We start from the raw sequence: 23,431 nt of genomic DNA on the forward strand, positions 1-23,431 counted from the left end.
GGATTAAATGTATGGCCGACACGAACATATTCTACCTTTGATGCACTAAAACAACTCTTTATTCCATTTAGGGTTCTACTAATGTTTAAAATGCCGTCGGCATAACCTATGAGCGACACATTAATCCCACATAAAATACACGTTGTTGGTGCTTCATGTTGCACTTCGATTACGGAATTATTGAATAAATCTGGTGAATTTACTGCTCCTTGCCTAATACCCTTATTCACTGGTATATCAATTTCTAAAAGCATATCACAATCCCAACCAGGACACTTTATCCTAACACGAAGATTACTATACATTGAATCAAGGGGTCCGATGACCGAATTTTCTACGCCTCTCTCTGCTGCAGAGAGTAAAATATGTTCGTGGATAGACGAATCGAAAGCACGGGCAAGATCATGGGCTGCTAAAACTAAAGAATCATTGTCATTCTCAGCGTCAGTCAGTATAGACACCAGCGAGTAAAGGGCATGATCACATCCAAGCGATCGCTGGAACCCAAACTGGTGTGAGGGAACCGAGCACTTGCTTCTAATTTCGTCACGAAAAAGAAGCTCAAATAGTTTACAATGTGTTATAAAGTTATCCTCGATCATTAAACATATTGCCCTCGAATTATTTCAAATATATTTAAAATGAAGTCAGGAGGGCTCCCTTCTTAAATGGACCTCTAAATAATGAATTAGAAAATAAAGAGTTTTTTATAGCTAAAACTGAATAAAAATGAATTTTCTATAGCTAAATAATGAATTAGAAATGAATTTTTTATAGCTAAAAGATAATACTCTGCTAGAAATGTGCATGTTTTAATTTTGATTGCTTGGCCATTTCCATTTCCAAGAAGAATGATTGCGCCAAATAACTTTTCACTTCTTTTATTAAATTTAAATTTCCACTTCCCACGTTTCCACTTGTTAATTTGACTTTGATCTACTTCTTCTTGAATGGCTGTTCGCAATGCTGGAAAGACGATATTATCTCTGTGGCAGAGATAACAGAGATCAGACTGGCTATCAGTTGTATCTTTTGCACTCAAATAATTTAATCTGAAGTTTTTATTTCACTAGCACTTTTTCTAACATCGTTTTGTAAAAGAGTGCAAAAAAGAGTGATTTTTAGCTAAAATTGGCAAAAAAGGTGCAACTTCCGTCCGTTGAGGGAAAGAGTGCAATGAAGCACAAAGAGTGCAAAAAGCATGAAAGTATGCACGTTGGCAACCCTGCCTACGAGGACGTCCGGGATATAAATAAAATAAGTAAGCATCTTCATAGTGTAAACACTGCCGTGTTTCTAAGCTGAGACATCACTTTATCGATGTGCCTTGACTTATCACCCTAACTGTACCTCTTTATTTTAAGTCTTCATCTAAAAAAGTTTTTGGCCCTGATTGACCACCAATTTTATTTTCCCGTTGCTATTTTATGATTTTATTTATCTTTTTTCAGACTGCTCTATTTATGGCAATGTGGCGAAATAGACCAATAGTCGCTGGCTATCTTGCCGAGACAATGGCGGAACTATCTCTAGATCTAGGTGTCACTTTTAAAAAAGGGAACACACTTTTTCATTACATTGCTACTGTTGGTGATGACATGACGACAATATTGGCTTATCTGGCTAGAATTAAGAAGCCCAATGGAAAACAAGCCATTAATTTCAATGTGCACAATCACAACGGTAAGTAGGCAGAAGGGTATTATGGGATACCTTCATTGTTCATCTAAAAAGTGATATTTTGTGTTTAGGTTTCATGTTCTTATAAACCCAGATTCAAATCCATCGATATGGGAAACAGAAATAGGAGGAGTCTTTGGCGCTTACATATGCCTTAGAGTGTGATGATTTGACACCACTTTTGCATTTTTCAACATATCCGCTCGAAATCCGATAAAAATATGCTTATGTACATTTCAAAATGTGCTGTTGCCTGAAATTGTAGTTTTAGTGATTCTTTGTTCTGCTATATTTTTGTGTGAAGTCATCCCATAGAGAGGGGTCACTTGAAACCAACTCATATATTTCAGTGCTATTCTTATGCTATGTTCATCTAAAAAGTGATATTTTTTATTTAGGTTTCATGTTTTTAATAACCTAGGTTCAAATACAATGATATGGGAATGGGATTACCTAAAAACTCTTTTTGCACTTTTTCCATCTCAGCTACAAAAACATGAATTATCTTTTTTTTAAATTCAACTTCAAGTAAAAAAAAAAAAAAAAAAAAAAAAAAAAAAAAAAAAAAAAAAAAAATGCTGTCAAGTCACTCCATAGAGGGATGTCACTTGAAAACCAGCTCATATATTTCAGTACTATTCTTATGCTAAATTTCTCTGTATCAAGTCATGGGAGTTATATGAAACCACATCTAAAATGGAGAATTTTGACATATTGTAGGCCATTTTATTGCACCAATTTGACAAAAACATTGCACCAAATGTTTAAAGCAAAACATAAAAATTTACTAAAAGGTTAAAATAGTTCATAAAAATGATAGAACTTAGCTGTATTTACATAACACCGAAGAAAAAGGTTTTAACTTTTTTGGGGGGAAATCCCAGCGTCACAAAGTTAGTCATGGATTGCTATTTTGATATAGTCCATCGTTGTTTTTCTGCAGAAACGGGAAAATATAACAAATTCTTGTAAGTAGCACTACTAAGTTTGTTCATTTAAATTATTGTTATATGTAAATTATTTACAGGCACAATAGACGATATTTCTTGATCTTATGCTTGTTCTGTTCCTGCAAGACGCACTTCCTGCATTTCAGGAACAGCATAAATACCTCGGGGATTTATTAAACTTGAGGATTCAATGATTTTTTTTTAAATTTCTGATTCATGATACCACCCGCAGTCCTCTTCTGGCCACTTCCAATGTACGGGGCCACTCATAGTCATTCAACATACTGCCGATCAGTTATAAGTACACAACTCCGCTTGCAGTTATTCAGTTTTTTTTTTAAATCGAGCAGTAAAAAAAGGAAACCAGAAATTCGATTTTTGATGAAACTGACCTCCGCTTGCAGTTATTCAGTTTTTTTTTTTATCGAGCAATAAAAAAAAAGGAAACTATAAATTAGTATTTTTGATGAAGCTCCGCTTGCAGTTATTCAGTTTTTTTTTTAAATCGAGCAGTAAAAAAAGGAAACCAGAAATTCGATTTTTGATGAAACTGACCTCCGCTTTCATTTATTCAGTTTTTTTTTTTATCGAGCAATAAAAAAAAATGAAACTAGAAATTAGGATTTTTGATGAAGCTCCGCTTGGTGTTATTCAGTTTTTTTTTTTTACAGAGCAAAAAAAAAAAATTAAACTATAATTTCGTTTTTTTGATGAAGCTCCGCTTGCAGTTATTCAGTTTTTTTTTTTTAATCGAGAAATAAAAAAACGAAACCAGAAATTCGATTTTTGATTAAACTGACCTCCGCTTGCAGGTATTAATTTTTTTTTTTATCGAGCAATAAAAAAAAAGGAAACTATAAATTGGTATTTTTTATTAAGCTCCGCTTGCAGTTATTCAGTTTTTTTTTTTAATCGAGCAATAAAAAAACGAAACCAGAAATTCGATTTTTGATGAAACTGACCTCCGCTTGCAGTTATTAATTTTTTTTTTTTAATCGAGCAATAAAAAAAAAGGAAACTAGAAATTCGGATTTTTGTTGAAGCTCCGCTTGCAGTTATTCATTTTTTTTTTTTTAATCGAGCAATAAAAAAACGAAACCAGAAATTCGATTTTTGATGAAACTGACCTCCGCTTGCAGTTATTCATTTTTTTTTTTTTAATCGAGCTATAAAAGAAAGGAAACCAGAAATTCGACTTTTGATGAAACTGACGTCCGCTTGCAGTTATTCATTTTTTTTTTTTTTAATGGAGCAATAATTTATTGAAACTTTTATTGAATAAAATAAATAAATAAACAAAAAATGTGGGTGAAAAATCAACAAAATATAGGCTAAAAGCATATTGCATTGAACAGCTTAAGCGTGTATCATTCCTTTGGAGGTTTAGTTGTCTGAGGAAATCAACCGATTTTTAATGCTTGAATTTTTACAGACAGAGAGCATTGTCATATCTAACTAATTAGTTCTGCTTGTTTGTTTTCACGGTTCAACGTGGCAGCAGTGACAAAATTGTGCTACTACCCCAAAAACTTTATACATTTTTAACAACCGGTAGAAGAATCTTTGGAAATGTGGTTTTCAGGGATTAATAGACCTAAGATGGATCCGGGTGGTAAAAAAGGGTTTTATTTTGATGTCTTTGATACTTTAATTTAATTTGCTAAAATGTGGGTTTCAGTTAAATGTCTGATTTTCTTGTCCGAAATTATCGGAAAGTAGGCAGAATTTTCGGAGAGAAAATCTGAAGTTTTCGGAAAGTGGGCATATTTTTTGATGTTGTTTTAACTCTGCTTTATAAGTTTATGCTATGATTTTTTAACTATGCTATGATAAATAAGTTTATGATTTTTCGGGTTGACTCTAGATGGCGTTGATTGTTTCTTTTCTCGGGGATGAGCTTGACCCTGCAATTGATTTATGTAATTTTTGGTATTCAAAAGCACTTATTAAAACCTATTGCAATTAATTATTTGCGCATTGAGTTTTAGAGTTCAGTAAGCTGCAATTCGTCTTTTTACAGATAGAAAATTCTGGAATATTATTCTGGAGTATATATTCCGAGAGTATTTATCTCTAAAAGGTGAATATTCTTGGAATATTTATCTTTTATTGTAAGCTAACAATGCTTTTCGTTAGTTTCAAAGGTTCTGAGGGCGTGCATGATAAAGAAAAAAATAATGTAAGAAATTTATTTTGATGTCCAAACTACTTCAATAGAGCACAATAATTACACTTATTTAATATTATTGCAATTAATTGCAATAAGATATGTTCAGCGTGGGGAGACTTTTGTCAGTGATGAATCTCTAATTAGTCTCTGATCTAAACTTTGAAGTTTTGCTTAAAAAACGAAAGAAAAGGATGTGTTAAAAAAAGATATACAGAGCGTCCCAAAATGTATACACATTTTAAGTAATTATATAGAAAGTGTTAATTGATGTTACTTCAGTTTCAAGATCTACATGAAGAACTACAAGAAGCCTTACATGAAACAGGCTAACATTTTAGTCTGTTCTGCGCTTATAGTTATATAAACATATAATATGCATATATATATATATATATATATATATATATATATATATATATATATATATATATATATATATATATATATATATATATATATATATATATATATATATATATATATATATATATGTAATTCAGTTATATACTATAGGATATGACTATTTGCATAATAATTGCAGTATATATTATTATACTATATAATAAGGCAATGTTGTATCTATATTATATAGTTATAGTTATGTATATTTGTATAGTTTTGTAAACAACTGCCTATAATTTATATTAACAACTGCAGTAAAAGATAGTAGTACGATCTGCACCTAGAGTAAAACATATTTTTTATAATTTTGCGATATCCGTTGTCTTGGCAAAAAATGACATTTATTATAGTTGATTTCGGATCAATTCAATAAAATTCTTAATTCTTTACAATTCAATTAAACACCTTAACTGTTTTTGGGAATACGAAATATCTCCATTTCACCTCTTGAAACAGTTGGAAAACGGGGTTTTGGCTATCAAAATCTATTTGCTGTATTATGAAGGCCTAACAATCTTCCTTGCACTCTAAAAACTAGACTGATTGTACTTGGTCAAATATGAACAAATGTTAACCCACGTCACCGGTCAAAAGAGATTCGTTTCGGTTATTTTGCTTAAGGTTTGTGTTCTCGGTGCAATTTACACTGTGTTGTTCTTCTGCTTTCCTATGACTTTATTATATCAACAAAAGACAACAATTTTGATATTATTCCATAGCTGCGATTCAACTGTATCCATCTGCTAAGTTACATTTTTCAAATTGCTGAAAAAACAACAAATTTCTTACTTTTTATGCAAGTTTAGATCCTTCTCCAAGGAAAAGTCTATTATATAAAAATCCTGACTCAGTGAACAGACAGATCTGAGGCTGATTATTCCAGGGATAAAAGTATAGATTGAATATGAAAATCAAGCTTAAAACGAAAAAGAATAGTTTGCTATTAAAGTATAAATGAAACTTAAAACGAACAGAAATTAAATAAACAATCAATGTGAACAAACATACAATATATATTAATGTAAATGAATAAATAAATCTTAAAACAAGTGAAGCTTAAATTAGATATGCAAATCAAGTTTGAATCGAATAAAGATAACTACAAACAACAGTTTGGGTATCGCCTTACTGCAGAAGCCTAAAATCTACTGCGTCATTGGCGCTTTACTGAAAACGAATTATATTACAAATGTTTTCTCTTGTACTTAATATGGAATATAAATATTAAAATTACAGTAAAATTTTGAACTGATGAGCTTTCAGCAATTAATATCATTATACATAAAATATTCAGTTTAATTCATTAGTTCTTTCCAAGATTGGTCAAGACAAACATAAGGGCCGTTTTTTCACTCATCAATGTGCTAAGATCTTACATCTTTTGTCAGAAAACGCTTAAAAGTGAAATATTTTAACAAAGATCTTACATCTTTGGTCGTTTTTGTGCAAACGTCTTTCATCATTCTGCTCTGATCTGTGGTCTTAGAACAATGATGAGTAGATCATCAAAGTTCTCTCATCATTGTTCTATATGGGAGAACAGTGGCGGTCTTCACACTTTTTGGTGACATCAGTGAGCTGTAAGATCTTAGAACAAAGATGAGTTAAAAAACGATAATCTTTGCAGAAAGATGTAAGATCTTAGATGTAAGATCTTAGTGCTAAAAAACGGGCCTATAGTTTCACTACAAACAAAATTTGGATACTGCCCTTTAACTGTAAAAACCTAAAGCCTTCTGCGTCATTGGTGCTTCACTGAAAACGAATTACTCGTATATTACAAATTTATTCTTTTCCAGTTCTTACAGCATTGAAAATGAAAATAAAAATTACAGTGAAAAAAAAAAATTCTTGAACTGATGGATCTTTCAACAATTAATATCATTATATATATAATATTCAATTTGATTTTGTTTATACTTTCCAAGACTGCTCAAGACTCATATAGTTTTCATTAAGGCGCCAATGACGCAGTAGGTTTTAGGTTTCTGGAGTGAGGCGATACCCAAACTCTTGTTTGTAGTTATTTTTATTCGATTCAAACTTGATTTGCATATTCAATTTAAGTTTCACTAGTTTTAAGATTTATTTATTCATTTACATTAATATATATTTTATGCCTTTTCGTATTGGTTGGTAAATTAATCTCTGTTTCTCTTAAGTTTCATTTATACTTTAATAGCAAGCCATTTTGTTGGCTTAAAGCTTGAATTTAATATCCAATCCAAACATTTCTCGCGTTAAGACAAACTTATTCATTTATATTATTACTTGTATGTTTTTTGCTATGATTGTTCATTTAATTTCTGTTCGTTTTGGGTTTAATTTATTATTTAACAGTAATTTCTGGTCGTTTTGAGTTTGAATTTTAATAGGTATTTGTATCTCCTGAGCTTAAGTTTAAAATGGCCTTTACTTTTCTTTAAAAAACTTATTTTTCGGAAAGTTTTTTTAATTAATTTTTGTTCGTTTTTGATTGCAAAAAATTTCAAGTTTTCTAAAATTCCTTATTTCGAAATCAAACTTAAAAAAAATCAAATATTCATCAAAGTATCAACCTCAAATCACTTGCGTTTTAAGCTTGATTTCAAATCAGTTGCCCTCAAATCACTTTAGACTATTAAAAAGGGCACTAGCCCTTTGAATTTCCAGAGAAGTTGCTCTTTTTTGAAGCTTTTACGAAAAAGTCTGCTATAAAAACCTTATATGCCCCTAGGCTATGACTGAAAACCCTTACCTTGAGAGTTGTGGGGGAGTGTCCTCCTCAAAAATATATTTTCTATCCTGAAATCAACTACGTTGAACAAAATGGCTATCTCAAAATTTTGATTGGATGTGTTTGGGGAAATGATGTGGGTGGGGGGCTAGTTGCCCTCCAATCACTTTCGACTATAAAAAACGACACTAGCCCTTTGAATTTACAATCGAATGAGCCTGTTTTGAAGTTTCTAGGACAACGCCGTCTATAAAAACCTTATATGCCCCTAGGGTATAAAACATAATTCTATCTGAAAATCAACCACGCTGAACAAAATGGCTATCTCAAAATTTTGATTGGATGTGTTTGGGGGATGATGGGCGTGGGGGGGGGGGGGATAGTTGCCCTCCAATCACTTTCGACAATTAAAAAGGGCACTAGCCCTTTGAATTTCTAATTGAATGAGCCTTTTTTGAAGTTTCTACGACAACGCCTTTTATAAAAACCTTATATGCCCCAGGGGTATAACTTACAAACCTTGCCCCGAGGGTTGTGGGGGTGTATCCTCCTCAAAAACGTATTTTCTATCCGCAAAATAACTATGTTGAACAAAATATTCATCTCAAACTTTTGAGTGGCGATATTGGGGGGACTGATGGGCGGGGGGGGGGCGAGTTTCCCTCGAAACACTTTAGGATATTGAAAAGTGCAATATCCCTTAGAATTTAAAATAGAATGAGCCTTTTTTGAAGTTTCTACGACAACGCCTTCTATAAAAACCTTATATGCCCCTAGGGTATACCTTCAAACTCTTGCCCTTAGGGTTGTGGGGGAGTGTCCTCCTCAAAAATATATTTTCTATCTGGAAATCAACTACGCTGAACCAAATGGCTATCTCAAAATTTTGATTTGAGGTGTTTGGGGGATTGATGGGCGTGGGGGGGGGGCTAGTTGCCCTCCAATCATTTTCAACTATCAGGGAGGGCACTAGAACTCTCGATGTCCAATCGAATGAGCCCCCTTTGAAGTTTATACGACGACTGCTTCAGTATGAAGTGCCTCTGGAAAAAAAAATAAAAACAGAGGCAACGCTGCAGCGTTGGCTATAGTAAAGGCCATACGGCTCCAATGTTTTATTATTTTTTTTTTCCAGAGGCACTTAATATGGAAGGGGGTGTCGTAAAAGCTTCAAAGGGGGCTCATTCGATTGGAAATCGAGAGTTCTAGTGCCCTTTTTAATAGTCGAAAATGATTGCAGGGCAACTAGCCCCCCCACGCCCATCATTCCCCCAATCACATCCAACCAAAATTTTGAGATAGCCATTTTGGTCAGCGTAGTAGATTTTCTAACAGAAAACATTATTTTTAGGAAGATACTCCGTCTCAGCTCTCAAGGTAGGGGTTTTAAATTATACCCTGGGGACTCTGAAGGCTTTTATAGATGGCGTTGTCGTCGAAATTTCATAACAGTATCATTCAAGGGGAAATTCAAAGGGCTAGTGCCCTTTTTAATAGTCGATAGTGATTGGAGTGTAACTAGCCCCCTCCCCCCTCCACGCCCATCGTTTCCCCTAAAACATTCAAAAAAAATTTTCATATAACCATTTTGTTCATCGTATTAGATATCTAGATAGGCAACATGTTTTTGAGGAGGGAAAACCCCCACAACCCTAAGGGCAAAGGTTTTAAGATATGCCCTGGGGCATATAAGTTTTTTATAGAAGGCGTTGTCGTAGAAACTTCAAAGCATGCTCTATCGATTGGAAATTACAGGGCTAGGGATTGGAGGGCAATTCGACCCCCCCCCCTCACGCCCATCATTCTCCCACACGTATCCAGTAAAAATTTTGATAGAGCCAAGTTGGTTAGTGCAGTTGATTTCTGGATAGAAAACATGTTTTTGAACAACGAACAAACCCCAAATCCCCGAGACAAAGATTTTAACTTCTGCCCTGGGCGTATGTCAGGTTTTTATTGAATGTGGTGTCGTAGAAACTTCAAAAAAGGCTCATTCGATTGGAAATTCCGAGTGCTAGTGCCTTTTGTAATAGTCGAAAGTGATTTGAGGGCAACTAACCACCCTCTCACGCCCAACTTCCCCCCAGATACATCCACGCAAAATTGTAAGTCTGCTATATTTTCAAATGCAGATTTAAGGTTTGGAAATTTAGTCTCTGAGGATTGCAACTCCCTCATAGCTCTCCAGATAAGAGTTGTAGTTAGAGAATCCTCTGACTTTTATGTATTATTTTTTATATATATATACTTTATACTTTAGATACTATACTTTATACTTTTTTATCGTATAAACTTTAGAGAGGGCTCATTTGATTGAAAATTGAAAGTTCTTGTTCACTTTTTAAGAGTCAAAAGAGATTGAAGGGCAACTAGCCCCTCTCCTTACTCCACGCCGTAAATGCATCAGATAAAAATTTTGAGATAGATATTTTGTTAAAATAGTTCAAAGTCTGAGAACAAAAAACTCCGGTGTCGACACAGCCCACCAGGGCCCAGGGGTAGGCGTTGTAAGTTATGCCCTGGGGCATAACTTATTAAGGGGGGCTTATAACTTATGGGAAGGGGTTTTTTATGGGAAGAACACATAGGAATTCTATTATATTTATCGAATTATAAGGTTGAAACCCATACTCCGTGACAGATGCAAAATGTCTTCGGCACATAAATTCCTATTAAGATCAATTCCAAACAGTCGTGATCCCTTTGTGTCAGCAACTGAAATGGTCTAAACCCCCTTATTGGAGCTATTTTTTCAATTCATTTATTGTTGTCAATCGCTGTCCACAAGTTATGCAAGCTGTCTATTGTTCACATATAAGGTTTTTATCAAAGAGGTAATCGTATAGACTTTGAAAAAAGCCTCATTCGATTTAAATTGAAAGTTCTAGATCCGTTTTTTAAAGTCAAGAATAATCGGACAGTAAGCACCCTCCCCCCATGCCAAAAAAACCTTTAAACTTTTTGCAATCAAAAACGAACAAAAATTAATTAAAAAAAACTTTCCGAAAAATAAGTTTTTCAAGGAAGACTAAAGGTCACTTTGAACTTAAGCTCAGCAGATACAATCAGCAGTTAAAATTCAAACTCAAAACGATCAGAAATTACTATTAAAGAATAAATGAAACCCAAAACGAACAGAAATTAAATAAACAATCATAGCAAAAACATACAACAAGTATAATATAAATCAATAAATAGATCTTAAAGCGAGTAATGCTTAGATTGAATATGAAAATCAAGCTTAAAACGAAAAAAAATATTTTGCTATTAAAGTATAAATGAAACGAACAGAAATTAAATAAACAATCAATGCAGAACAAACGTTCAATATATATTAATGTAAAGGAATAAATAAATCTTAAAACGAGTGAAACTTAAATTGAATATACTAATCAAGTTTGAATCGAATAAAAATAACTACAAACAAGAGTTTGGGTATCGTATCACTGCAGAAGCCTAAAACCTACTGCGTCATTGGCGCTTTACTGAAAACAATTCTCTGAAATATTTTCACTTTTGTAACTTTAAGAAATCAAAAATTAATTTAATATATTATTATTTTTCTCCCAGATATAATATCTCCCAGAGGCACTTCATATGCAATGGTTCGTCGTAGAAACTTCAAATGGGGCTCTTTTGATTGGAAATCGAGAGTTCTAGTGCCCTTTTTAATAGTCGAAAGTGATTGGAGGGCAACTAGCCCCCCCCCCCCCCCAACGCTCATCATTCCCCCAAACACGTCCAATCAAAATTTTGAGATAGCCGTTTTGTTCAGCATAGTTGATTTCCATATAGAAATTTTTTTTTAGAGGAGGACACTCCCCCACAACCCTCAGGGCAAGGGTTTTAAGTTATGCCCTGGGGGCATATAAGGTTTTTTTTATAGAAGGTTTTGTCGCACAAACTTCAAAACAGGCTCATTCAATTGGAAATTCAAAGGGCTAGTGCCTTTTTAATAGTCGAAAATGATTGGAGGGCAACTAGACCCCCTCCCACGCCTATCATTTCCCCAAGCACATCCAATCAAAATTTTGAGATAGCCATTTTGTTCAGCTTAGTTGATTTCCAGATATAAAATATGTTTTTGAGGAGGACACTCCCCCATAAACCTCAGGGCAAGGGTTTTGAGTTATGCCTTGTGAGCATATAAGGTTTTTATATAAGGTGTTGTCGCACAAACTTAAAAACAGGCTCATTCGATTGAAAATTCAAAGGGCTAGTGCCCTTTTTTATCGTCGATAATGATTGGAGGGCAAATAGCCTCCCCCCCCCCCACGCCCACCATTCCCTCAAACACATGCAATCAAAATTTTGAGATATCCATTTTGTTCAGCGTAGTTGATTCCCAGGTAGAAAATATGTTTTTGAGGAGGACAATCCCCCACAACCCTTAGGGCAAGGGTTTTAAGTTATGCCCTGGGGGCATATAATGTTTTTATATAAGGCGTTGTCGTAGAAACTTTAAAAAAGGCTCATTCATTGGAAATTTAAAAGTCTAGTGTCCTTTTTATTAGTTGAAAGTGATGGGAGGGCCACTAGCCCCCCTCCCCCACACCCATCATTCCCCCCAAACACATCCAAACGAAATTTTGAGATAGCCATTTTGTTCAGCGTAGTTGATTTCCAGATAGAAAATGTATCTTTTAGGAGGATACTCCCCCACAACCCTTAGGGCAAGGGTTTTAAGTTATACCCTGGGGTATATAAGATTTTTATAGAAGGCGGTGTCGTAGAAACTTCAAAAAAGGCTCATGTGATTTAAGGGCAACTAACCCCCCTCTCACTTTTCCCCAAACACATCCAATCAAAATTTTGAGACAGGCATTTTATTAAACGTAGTTTTAATTTCTGGAAATTAGGTCTTTGAGGATGACAACTCCCCCACAGCCCTCATGGCAAGGGTTGTAAGTTATGCCTTGGGGGCATATAAGGTTTTGTATAGACAACATTGTCGTATAAACTTCAGAGAAGGCTCATTTGATTAGAAATTGAAGGTTCTAGTTCATTTTTTAAGCGTCAAAATTTTTTGGTGGTTAACCAGCTTCCCCCCCCCTCACAAACCCTTTTTTCCCAAATGTATCCAATAAAAATTTTAAGATAGCTATTTTATTAAAAGTAGTTCAAAGATCATATAACAAAAATTCCGGTGTTGACACAACCCACCAGGGCCGAGGGCAGGCGTTGTAAGTTATGTCCTGGGGGGCATATATGGGTCTTATGGAAGGGATGCTCATATTAACTTCAAAGAGGGATCATTTGATTGGAAATTGAAAGTTCTAGTTCACTTTTTAAGAGTCAAAAGAGACTGGAGGGTACCTAGCCCCCCCCCTCCGTGTCCTTTTTTCCTCAAACCAATACGAGAAGTATTTTGAGATGTTTTTTTTTTTAAAAGTTCAAAGACTATATAGCGAAAACTCAGGGGTCAACACATCCTCCCTGGGCCCGAGGGCAGGTGTTTTAGGTTATGCCCTTGGGGAATATATGGTTCTTATTGAAGGGATGCTCGAAAAAAATCAGAGATGGCTTATTTGATTGGAAATGGGAATTTCTAGTTAAGTTTTTTCGAGTCAAAAGATATTGGAGGGCAAATAGCCTCCCACGCCCCTTTTCCCCAAATGCATCCAATAAAAATTTTGTTAAAAAATATCAATAACAAGTTAAAAATTGCTCAAAAGTCAGATAACAAAAACTCAGGTGTCATCACACCCCCCTTTGCCCGGGGGTAGGCGTTGTAAGTTATGCCCTGGGGCATATATTGTTCGTATGAAAGGGATGCTCGTATAAACTTCAGAGAGGGTTCATTTGATTGGATATTGAAAATTCGAGCTCACTTTAATAGTCAAAAGAGATCCTAGGGCAGCTATCCCCCAATCCATCTGATGAAAATTTTGAGATAGAAATCTTGTTAAAAATAGTTTAAAGGTCGGGCAAGAAAAAATCCGGTGTCAATAGAACCCCCCAGGGCCCAGGGGAAGGCGTTCTAAGTTTTACCCTAGGGGCATGTATGGTTCTTATGAAAGGGATGCTCGTATAAACTTCATAGAAGGCTCATTTTAATGGGAATTGAAAGTTCTAGTTCCCTTTTTAAGGGTCAAGAGAGTTAAACTAGCCCCCCCCCCAACGCTTTTTTCCCTAAACCTGTCCCCTACAAATTTTGTGATAGCCAGTGTTTTGGAAATTGTTCAAAAACTAGATAACAAAAACACCCCCCAGAGCCCGCGGGATAGGCGTTGTAATTGTTGTCCTGGGGGCGTATATGGTTCTTATAAAAGGGATGCTCTTATAAGCTTCAGAGGGGGCTCATTTGATTGTAAATTGAAATTTCTTGTTCCCTTTTGAACAGTAACAATATATCGGAGGGCAATTAGACCCCCCCCCCCCGCACACCCTCTTTTTTCCCCAAGCCCAACCGATACATTTTTTATAATAGCCAAAATGGTGTAAAGGTCAGATAAGAAAAATTCCTGTGTCGACGGAACCCGCCAGGGCACGGAGGCAGGCGTTATGAGTAATGCTATAGGGGTATATATAGTTCTTATGGAAGGGGTGCTCGTATAAACTTCGGAGAGGGCTCATTTGATTTGAAATTCAAAGTTTTTGTCCCTCTTTTTAAGAGTCAAAACAGATTTGAGGGAAACTAGCCCCCCCCCATCCTCCACGCCATAAATGTATCATAAAAATTTGGAGATAGACATCTTGTTAAAAATAGTTCAAAGTTCTAATAACAAAAAACTCCGGTGGCGACACAGCCCCCCAGTCCCGGGGGTATAAAATTCGTATAAAATTCTTAAAGGGCTCATTTGATTGGAAATTGAAAGTTTTAATTCACTTTTTAAGAGTCAAAAGGGATTGGAGGGCAGCTAGCCTTCCCCCACACTCCACTTATTTTTTTCCCCAGAGGCGTTTCATATAGAAGGGGTCGTCATATAAACTTCAAAGAGGACTCATTTAGTTGGAAGCCGAGAGTTCTAGTGCCATTTCTAAGAGTCAACAGTGATCAGAGGGCAACTAGCCCCCCAAGCCCTTTTTCCACAAATACATTTGATAAAAAATTTAGGTACTCATTTTGTTAGAAATAGTTGAAAGATCTTGTGACAAAAACTCTTGTACGTGTGGTCATTTCATTATAAATAGTTCAAAGATCGGATAAGAAAAACTCCTTTGTCAATACAACCCCCCCTGCAGGGCCGGGGAAGGCGTTGTAAGTATTGCTCTGGGGGCATATATGGTTCTTATTTAAGGTATGCTTGTATAAACTTCAGAGAGGGGTTCATTTGAATGGAAATTAAAAGTTGTAGTTCATTTTCTCAGAGTGAAAAAGATCAGAGGGCAACTAGCCCCTCCCGTCCTCAACGCCTTTGGGCATATCGGATGGATAAACCCATCCGATAAAAAATTCAAGGTAATCATTTTATTAAAAGTAGTTCAACCATCAGATATTAAAACTCCAGGGTCAACACAACCCCCCAGGGTTCAGGGACACGCGTTTAAAGTATACTCTGGGGATATATATGGATCTTACATAAGTGATACTCGTATAACCAGAGAGGGCTCATTTTATTGAAAATAGAAAGTTCTAGTTCAATTTTAAAGAGTCAAAAGAGACCGAAGCTTAATCTAGCCCCCCATGTCCTTTTCCCCCAAACCCATCCGGCAACAATATTGAGAGAGTAATTTCGTTAAAAATAATTCTAACATCAGAAAATAAAGAGTCAGATGTTGACACAAACCCATTATTTCACTTCGATGTTGTTACTTTGATATCAGTTTTGATACTTTGATGAATATTTGATTTTTTTTAAAGTTTGATTTCGAAATAAGGAATTTTAGAAAACTTGAAATTTTTTGCAATCAAAAAATAAAAAACATTAATTTAAAAAAAAACTTTCCGAAAAATAAGTTTTTAAAATAAAAGTAAAGGCCATTTTAAACTTAAGATCAGCATATAAAAATACCTTTTAAAATTCAAACTCAACACGACCAGAAATTACTATTAAAGAATAAATGAAACCCAAAACGAACAGAAATTAAATAAGCAATCATAGCAAAATTATACAACAAGTAATAATGTTTGGATACTGCCTCCTTTCCTAACTGTAAATAAAAACCAAAAGCCTACTGCGTCATTGGCGCTTAACTGAAAACGGACTATATTACAAATATTTTCGTAACCAGTTCGTACAGTATTGAAAATAAAAATGTAGTCACAGCGAAACAAAATCTGGAAGAGATGGATATATTAATAATTAATATCTTCATACCCCAAATATTCAAGTTGATGGTGTTTACAATTTTTTACGCTTTTCAAGACGCATATAGTTTTCAGCAAAGCGCCAATTACGCAGTAGGTTTTACAGTGAGAGAAGGAGACCATACCCAAACTCTTGTTTGTAGTGGTTTTTGTTCGTTTCAAGCTTGATTTGCATATTCAGTTTAAGTTTCACTCGTTTTAAGATTTATATTTTAATTTAATATCTATTTTATATTTTTGCATTGATTGTTTATTTAATTTCTGTTCGTTTTAAGTTTCATTTATACTCCAATAGGATTTTTTTTTTTCATTTTAAGCTTGATATTCATATTCAATCTAAGCATTACTCACTTTAAGATCTATTTATTCACTTATATTATTACTTGTTGTATGTTTTTGCTATGATTGCTTTTTTAATTTCTGTTCGTTTTGGGTTTCATTTATTCTTTAATAGTAATTTCTGGTCGTTTTGAGTTTGAATTTTAAAAAATATTTGCATCTGCTGAGCTTAAGTTTAAAATGCCTTTACTTTTCTTTGAAAAACTTATTTTTCGGAAAGTTTTTTTAATTAATTAGTAAAATAGTCCATTGATAAACTTAGTTTGTAAGTTAAAATTAAAAATTCATTCCGATTTTGAAAGATTTGTTTTTACAGAGTACTTTCCCTGTGCTATGACCCGTTCAATTATTATTTTTACAAGAAATCTTCTGTCACTCACCAAGTGTTTGTTTTGGCGGTTGCTAGGATCCCAGTGCCTTTTATAAACGCCTTTTTATTCTTTTTCGCTGCATAAAAATAGAAACTTTAGTAATGGTCAATGATTAGACAATTTTATTTTGACGCTGTCTTACAATGGTCCAAAATCTGAATTTAGAATGACGTACTTTTTTTGCATTTTCAATTAATCATTAAGGAATTTGCATATTTTGTTGCTAATTAATTTTAGAATTATGATTTGGACAGCCAAGGACAATAGCATGACTTTCTAAGCCAATGTGTGACAGACGATAGCAAGTTTTAAATGGCAATTTTCCCTTGATATGTATAGACATTTAGTCCTCTTTTGTTTTGTTTTAGAAAGTAACTATTGCTTGATTTGTTATCCTTTCAGCATAGCTAAAAAGTAAAGGACAAAGCATTGCTCATTAAATCTGAACAAAACTTGTACAAGTCCATACAGAATGATAGTCCCTAAGGCATTGATCTTCTGTCAAGCGAAATCGCTGTGCCAATTCTTGGTCTGCGAATTTCTGATTGATGCCGAAAGTCCCTGATCTTCCAAGAGAATAAAAAAGGCTCCTTTTTTAACCTGTCTGAAAACATTCAATATTTACCATTGAATTTGTCGTGTATGGAAGCCCTTATACATGCGGGTTTGCTGAACCCAAACCCAGAAAACGGTCGAAAATCGTATTTTACTGTGGTTAGCTGCAGAATATGTCTTTTTCCAAGAGGGGTGAGGGTATCTGGGGATATCTGTTTTTGTATGGTTTGTCGTTTTTTCACCTTATGTTCGTGATTTAGGGAGATGCATACCCCCCCCCCCCTTTTTTTTTATTAACACTCTCTTCTCATTACCAACAATGTTAGGCGTGAAATTGGCTGTTGAACTAAATTTAAATTTTTACTGTTGTAAAAGGTTTTCCGGAGCATTTTCCAGAGTATTTTCTGGAAAAAGTCTTTTTCAGAAACCACGAACGTTTTTTCAGTATCATAACATCTCTTGGGTTACATTTGTATAATTTGGAAGCTTTTGAGTATTGACTAACTTGTCCCCCCTCATTTGACCCCCCCCCCCTTCAAAAATTCACTAGCTTCTCCATTTTCCTCCGACACTTTACAAGAGGGATAATTACAAGAGGGATATTTACAAGAGGGATAAGAGATTCATTGTTTAATGTATTTTACACTTTATTTGTTAGTGTGCAAAGCTGCGTACAATTCTCCTCCATCCGTATTTATCGCATATCTAAATTTTGATCTAAAAAACCAAATTTCTGGTCCAAGTGTAGATAGGGTGTAGATAGGCTTTTTTGGTAAATTCATCTAATAACAACTATAATTCCCTTTTTTTCAAGTATCACCATAGATGAATGCGGCAATATGGAATGTGGTAAAATCTAAAAACTATGGGAATTTCTTTTTGGTGTAACTCACTTCAAATTAAAAAATAGCACAAAGTAATAGAAAAAATAAGAAATAGGCAAAATCTACTAAAAGGGGGTAGATACAGAAAAAACATATACGCAAAGATTCCCAGCCAGGGGTGTCAAGAAAGATTGCCCGGGGAGATTATAGAATATACTTCTAAACGGTGATAGAAAGGGTTACCGTATATATCTAATGTGATATTTCAGGAAAAATCGTGTACTCTTTTCTAATGAAAATCTGGTAAGATTCAAAGGGGTTAGGTTTCCAGGAAAGGTTGGGAATTCCGGATTTAGAGTAATGGCACTTAGTTTCCACTTTTTCTTCTCAGAGAACCTTAAATATTACAGAGTACCATATATTCCCCTATAAATTGAATTTGAAACCATGTCATATTATTGAATAATGCAAATTAATAGTGTAGAATAGTTGAAGGACTTTTTTTTAACTGTACCCTGGACTAAAAAAGGAAGAACTGAGACATAAACTAGAACTGGAAACATTGTAGATTCTGTCAATAAAAGGATTATTTGAGTTCATTTCGAAACTCTCTTCTTGGTCTTACTCTTAGCCCTGCTGCAATACCAGGCGTATTCCGCCTCACCAGGCATCATTTCGAGACCCGCTTTGATAATTTAGGGCCGTTCTTTGACTCATCTTTGTGCTAGGATCTTACATCTTTTGACAAAGAACGCTTAAAAGTGAAATCTTAGTACTAAGATCTTACATCTTATAGCGTTCTTTTGCAAACGCGATTCATCATTTTTCCCTGATCAGCAGTCTAAGAACAATGATGAGTACATCGTCGAAATTCTCTTATCATTGTTCTGTATAGTTTAAATATGGCATCCTTTACATTTTCTGGTAATTTTAGCGAGCTTTACGATCTTGGAACAAAGTGATGTTAAAGAACAGGAATGTTAGCAGAAAGATGTGAGATCTTAGCAAGGACGGATCCAGGATTTTTTTTTCGGGGGGGGGGGTTACTAATTTTTGACTCAGTTTTCGACTCATTTTACTGATTTTTACCCAGGTTTTACTAATTTTCGACTTATTTTCGACTCGGTCAAAAATTTCGGGAGGGGGGGTTCAAACCGGGTAACCCCCCCCCCGTGGATACGGCCTTGGATCTTAGATGTAAAATCTTAGTGCAAAAGAACGGGCCTTTTATGTTTTCGTAGTGGTGTGCACCACGGATGGAGCAAGGGTTGCAGGCATGAAACGAAGGGTGCAATCGTGACATAAAGAGGTATGTGGTGGCAGAAGAAGAGCTCTGAGATGTATGCTTGTGGAGAGTTGACAACTCCATGGTTCATTTAGTATACAAAACCATGAAGTAGTTATATAAGCCTTCAGGAAGAGTTGGATGTAAAAACCGTCACAACTAGAAGTTACAAAAGCAAAAGTAGAATTGGAAACACTATAACGCTGTAAAAATGAGAATATTAAAGTTCATTTCGATCGATTAGTTTTATAAATCTTGCACATTTGGAGCCGCACATCATTTGGGTTTGGGCACGTTCTTGGGGTTTTGGAAAATCGAAATTTTATTGCTGTAAAAAATGGTTGTAGATTGATCCGCGTTGGTATGGCGCATCCAGATTTTTTTTTTTGAATATTCGTACTCTTTTTGTGTGTGCATATGTGTTCAGTTTGTCACGGCCCGGTTGGTTTTTATTTTAGCGAACGAATATCAAATCATATCATCACGAGTGGTGGAAGTATACCATGCGTGACAAGAAGAATTCTATGCGTAGTACATAGGAGTATGGCGTGACAGAAGTGGGCCGTGCATGGTTAGACAAGCTGAGCTCTGAGATCTACACCTGATGTTGCAGAGTGGGTAGCCTCTGGCAAGGCCGTATCCAGGGGGGTTACCTGGTTTGAACCCCCCCCCCCCCGAAATTTTTGACCGAGTCGAAAATAAGTCGAAAATTAGTAAAACCTAGGTAGAAATCAGTAAAATTAGTCGAAAACTGAGTCAAAAATTAGTGACCCCCCCCCCCCTAAAAAAAAAAATCCTGGATCCACCCTTGGCCTCTGGGTTCACAAAAACTATGAAATAGTAAAACATAAATTTCCTGGAAGCATTTAGTGCAAAAACTGCCACCAGATTAATACCAAAATCAAATAGGGACTGTAACATTTTGTTGAAAGAAGATCATTTAAGCTCATTTAGTACACAAAAACTATGAAATAGCAAGAGAAGTTCTGGGAGAGTTCTTGGAGAATTGTGTGTAAAAAGTTAACAGATTAGCACAGAAATCAAACAGGAAATGAAAACATCTACAGCAACGACTGTAGAATTGGAAACACTGTGACATTCTGTCAAAGCAAGATCATTTAAGTTCGTTTAATGTCAGGATGGTGAACTTCGCCAGTCTCATTTCTGATACGCCGAGTATTTCTATTTTAACCAATTTCTCAAATTTTCACCATCTGTGTCAAATTTGAACCAGCAGTAGCACGGATTTCTGATGTTTACCGTGAAAGAGTCGATGTCATTGGCTGTCAGTGACACTTCTTAAGACATAAAATACCACTTTCCACTCAATAACTTCACGTCAGTGAAGTTAGTTGAAAGTGCTTTCATGCGATCTCTTTCATCCAATCAGAAGCCATTCCACGCATTTGAGGCCGATGGTACAGTTTTTAACACCTGTCATACATGTGCATGTGCTTGACGGTGCTTAAGCCCATCTATCCAAAGTAACTATACCGGGGGACTAAGTATATAAAATGACGTTGAAACATGTGTAGCACGCCACCCTGGGTGTGTGAAAACCATGGAATATTAGTACACATTTTCTGGAAAACATTTAGTGCAAAAGGGTAGCTCCCAGATTCACGCTAAATCATGCAGGAACAATGCAAATTTCTTGTTAGAAGAGTTACTGTTTCTTTTTTTCTAGGTCGCACTGTGATTCATGAAGCAATTATGCGGCATGGCACCCCAATGTCGGAGGAAAATGGTAATCGAAAGAGCATTTCCTGTCTCAAGATAATTGAAATTATGTGTGCCTACGGGGCTGATCCTGGAGAAGGGGTATGTCTTTAGTATTTTTCACTTATGGGCTGGTCCCAATGAATTGATTATTGGGAGCACGAGACTGAAAAAAATGAATTTGTCACCTAAAAAACAGTTTATCGCATCTTGATCTCCGCCTACCGGGACGGAATTTTGATCTTTTTTCTATCTCTGCTTTTTATTGTCTCATTTTGCTTTTAAATAGTCTGTTTTTCTTATATCTGTTTGTATATCGTGGGCCATTTTTTTAAGTCAAACTACTAAGACTTTAATCTGTGACAAAAACATTTTTAGGCCTCAGGAGATAAAATTTTTAGAAAATAAGAATGTTTCTGGAAATCAAAACATTCTCAGAACGCAAACAGTTGCTGAACAAAAAACAACCTATTTACCAGACAGATGTTCACTCATTGGTAATTAATAGATAAATAAATGAATTAAAAGTACTTGTATGATATACGCCCTACCTCTCAAGTTGTTCATTCATTGACGCATTATAGAACCGTGTTTTTTTTTTTTTTTTTTTAGTTTATTTCAGCTTAGCGTGAGACAAGACAAAGAAAAGTGACAGAATAGATGGAAAATATATAATTTGGGCTATATATTTGCACATTAGGGGGTGGGAGAGGGTTGAAATATTTGGACAGTGTGAAGTTAGAAAACAATTCTTACTACATAATATGCAGAATAATTGTAGATACCACATTATGTGTGCAGACCCGCTATACTTCCCCCCCCCCCTAATATGCAAATATATAGCCCAAATTTGTTTCTAAAGTATTATATCTCTATCTTGCTTTGGTATATTCCATTAGGAATGAGCGTCAGAGATACATATTAGAAGAACATTAGGTAGGGCGTATATCATACAAGTAGGCTATCGAATTAATTAATTAATATAAGTAATTTAAAGCCTTTTTATATTTAATATATTGAGCGCTAATTTTCCATTTAAATCCCTTTCATCAGTCAGTAGAGAACACGCAAACGATTGATGAACAATGAAGTGCCAGTTCATCAGACAGATGATGATTCTCTTATCATTAATAGATAAATAAAGTAATAAATTAGTTAACGTAAATAAAATATAACTTCACTGGCAGATCCAGGGGGCGGGGACACCGCTTCCCCCAAGTTTTTTTTTATGGCGCCCCCATTCTGTGTTTTTCACTCTTTTTTTAAAATAAATTTGTCAATTTTGTAAATTATTGGCGCCCTTGTCATATCCCCTCCCCTGCTCTAGATCCACCCTTGCTAAAATTTTCATTAAAAGAAATAATACAATAAGCAAATTGAAGGCTTTGGTATTTTTTCAAAGTGTGTGAAAAATCAATTTTCATTTTTTAGAATTTTATTACGATTCATCGTCTGTGGTTCGTTATCTATCACTAAGTTGTATTTTATCATTAATGCAGATGACAAGATAATTGAGATGGTTCCCATCATTGTATAATTTTCAGAGATTCGCGGGTGTGGTGGAAATTGTTAAGGTGTTTTGAAAAGTGATTTTTCAAACTCTAGATAATCTTTTAATGCCCTGGAGACAGGCTAGTGCACGGCAATTTATTCAGGAAAAAGTTCTACCTTGTCATTCTTCAGTTTTCTGGGACTTGAAAAAAAAAATTAAAATCTTTCTGCTTCGTAAGCAGGGCTGTAGTGTTGGTTATAAGTTATTACCGTTACTCCTGTACTAAACGGACTCATTTATATACTGCTAGTTTGGTTAATCTACTATATTTGGATAGTTTGGTTAATATGCTTTCATCTACTATATCAACATGTAGCTAAGCTCTTCCTTGTCATTCTTCAGTTTTGTGGGACTTGAAAAAAAAAAAAAAAAAAAAAAAAAAAAAAAATCTTTCTGCTTTGTAAGCAGGGCTGTAATGTTGGTTATAAGTTATTACCGTTACTCCTGTACTAAACGGACACTTTTTTTATACTACTAGTTTGGTTAATGCTAATGAAAGAAAATAAAATAGGATGAATATATAATAGTTTAGAAACAAATTTGGGCTATATATTTGCACATTAGGGGGGGGGGGTAAAGCATAGCATATATCATTACGTAACATAACCTAACCTAGG

General features: G+C 35.0%; 1 protein-coding gene across 3 annotated transcripts in view; it reads left to right on the top strand.

Annotated features, from left to right (window-relative positions):
• Window positions 1–23,431, top strand: part of LOC148949153 (uncharacterized) — a 218,312-nt gene that overhangs the window by 150,969 nt on the left and 43,912 nt on the right. For all 3 annotated transcript variants that reach the window (XM_089093206.1, XM_089093207.1, XM_089093208.1), the window contains 2 exons: window positions 1,452–1,683; window positions 21,231–21,364. In XM_089093206.1, coding sequence (XP_088949332.1) covers window positions 1,452–1,683; window positions 21,231–21,364 — 366 coding nt within the window. The remainder of the gene's footprint in view (window positions 1–1,451; window positions 1,684–21,230; window positions 21,365–23,431) is intronic.

The sequence above is a fragment of the Artemia sp. Qi Xiang Cuo genome, chromosome 8 (assembly GCF_049724085.1).
Source record: "Artemia sp. Qi Xiang Cuo chromosome 8, ASM4972408v1, whole genome shotgun sequence".
NCBI lineage: Eukaryota > Metazoa > Arthropoda > Branchiopoda > Anostraca > Artemiidae > Artemia > Artemia sp. Qi Xiang Cuo.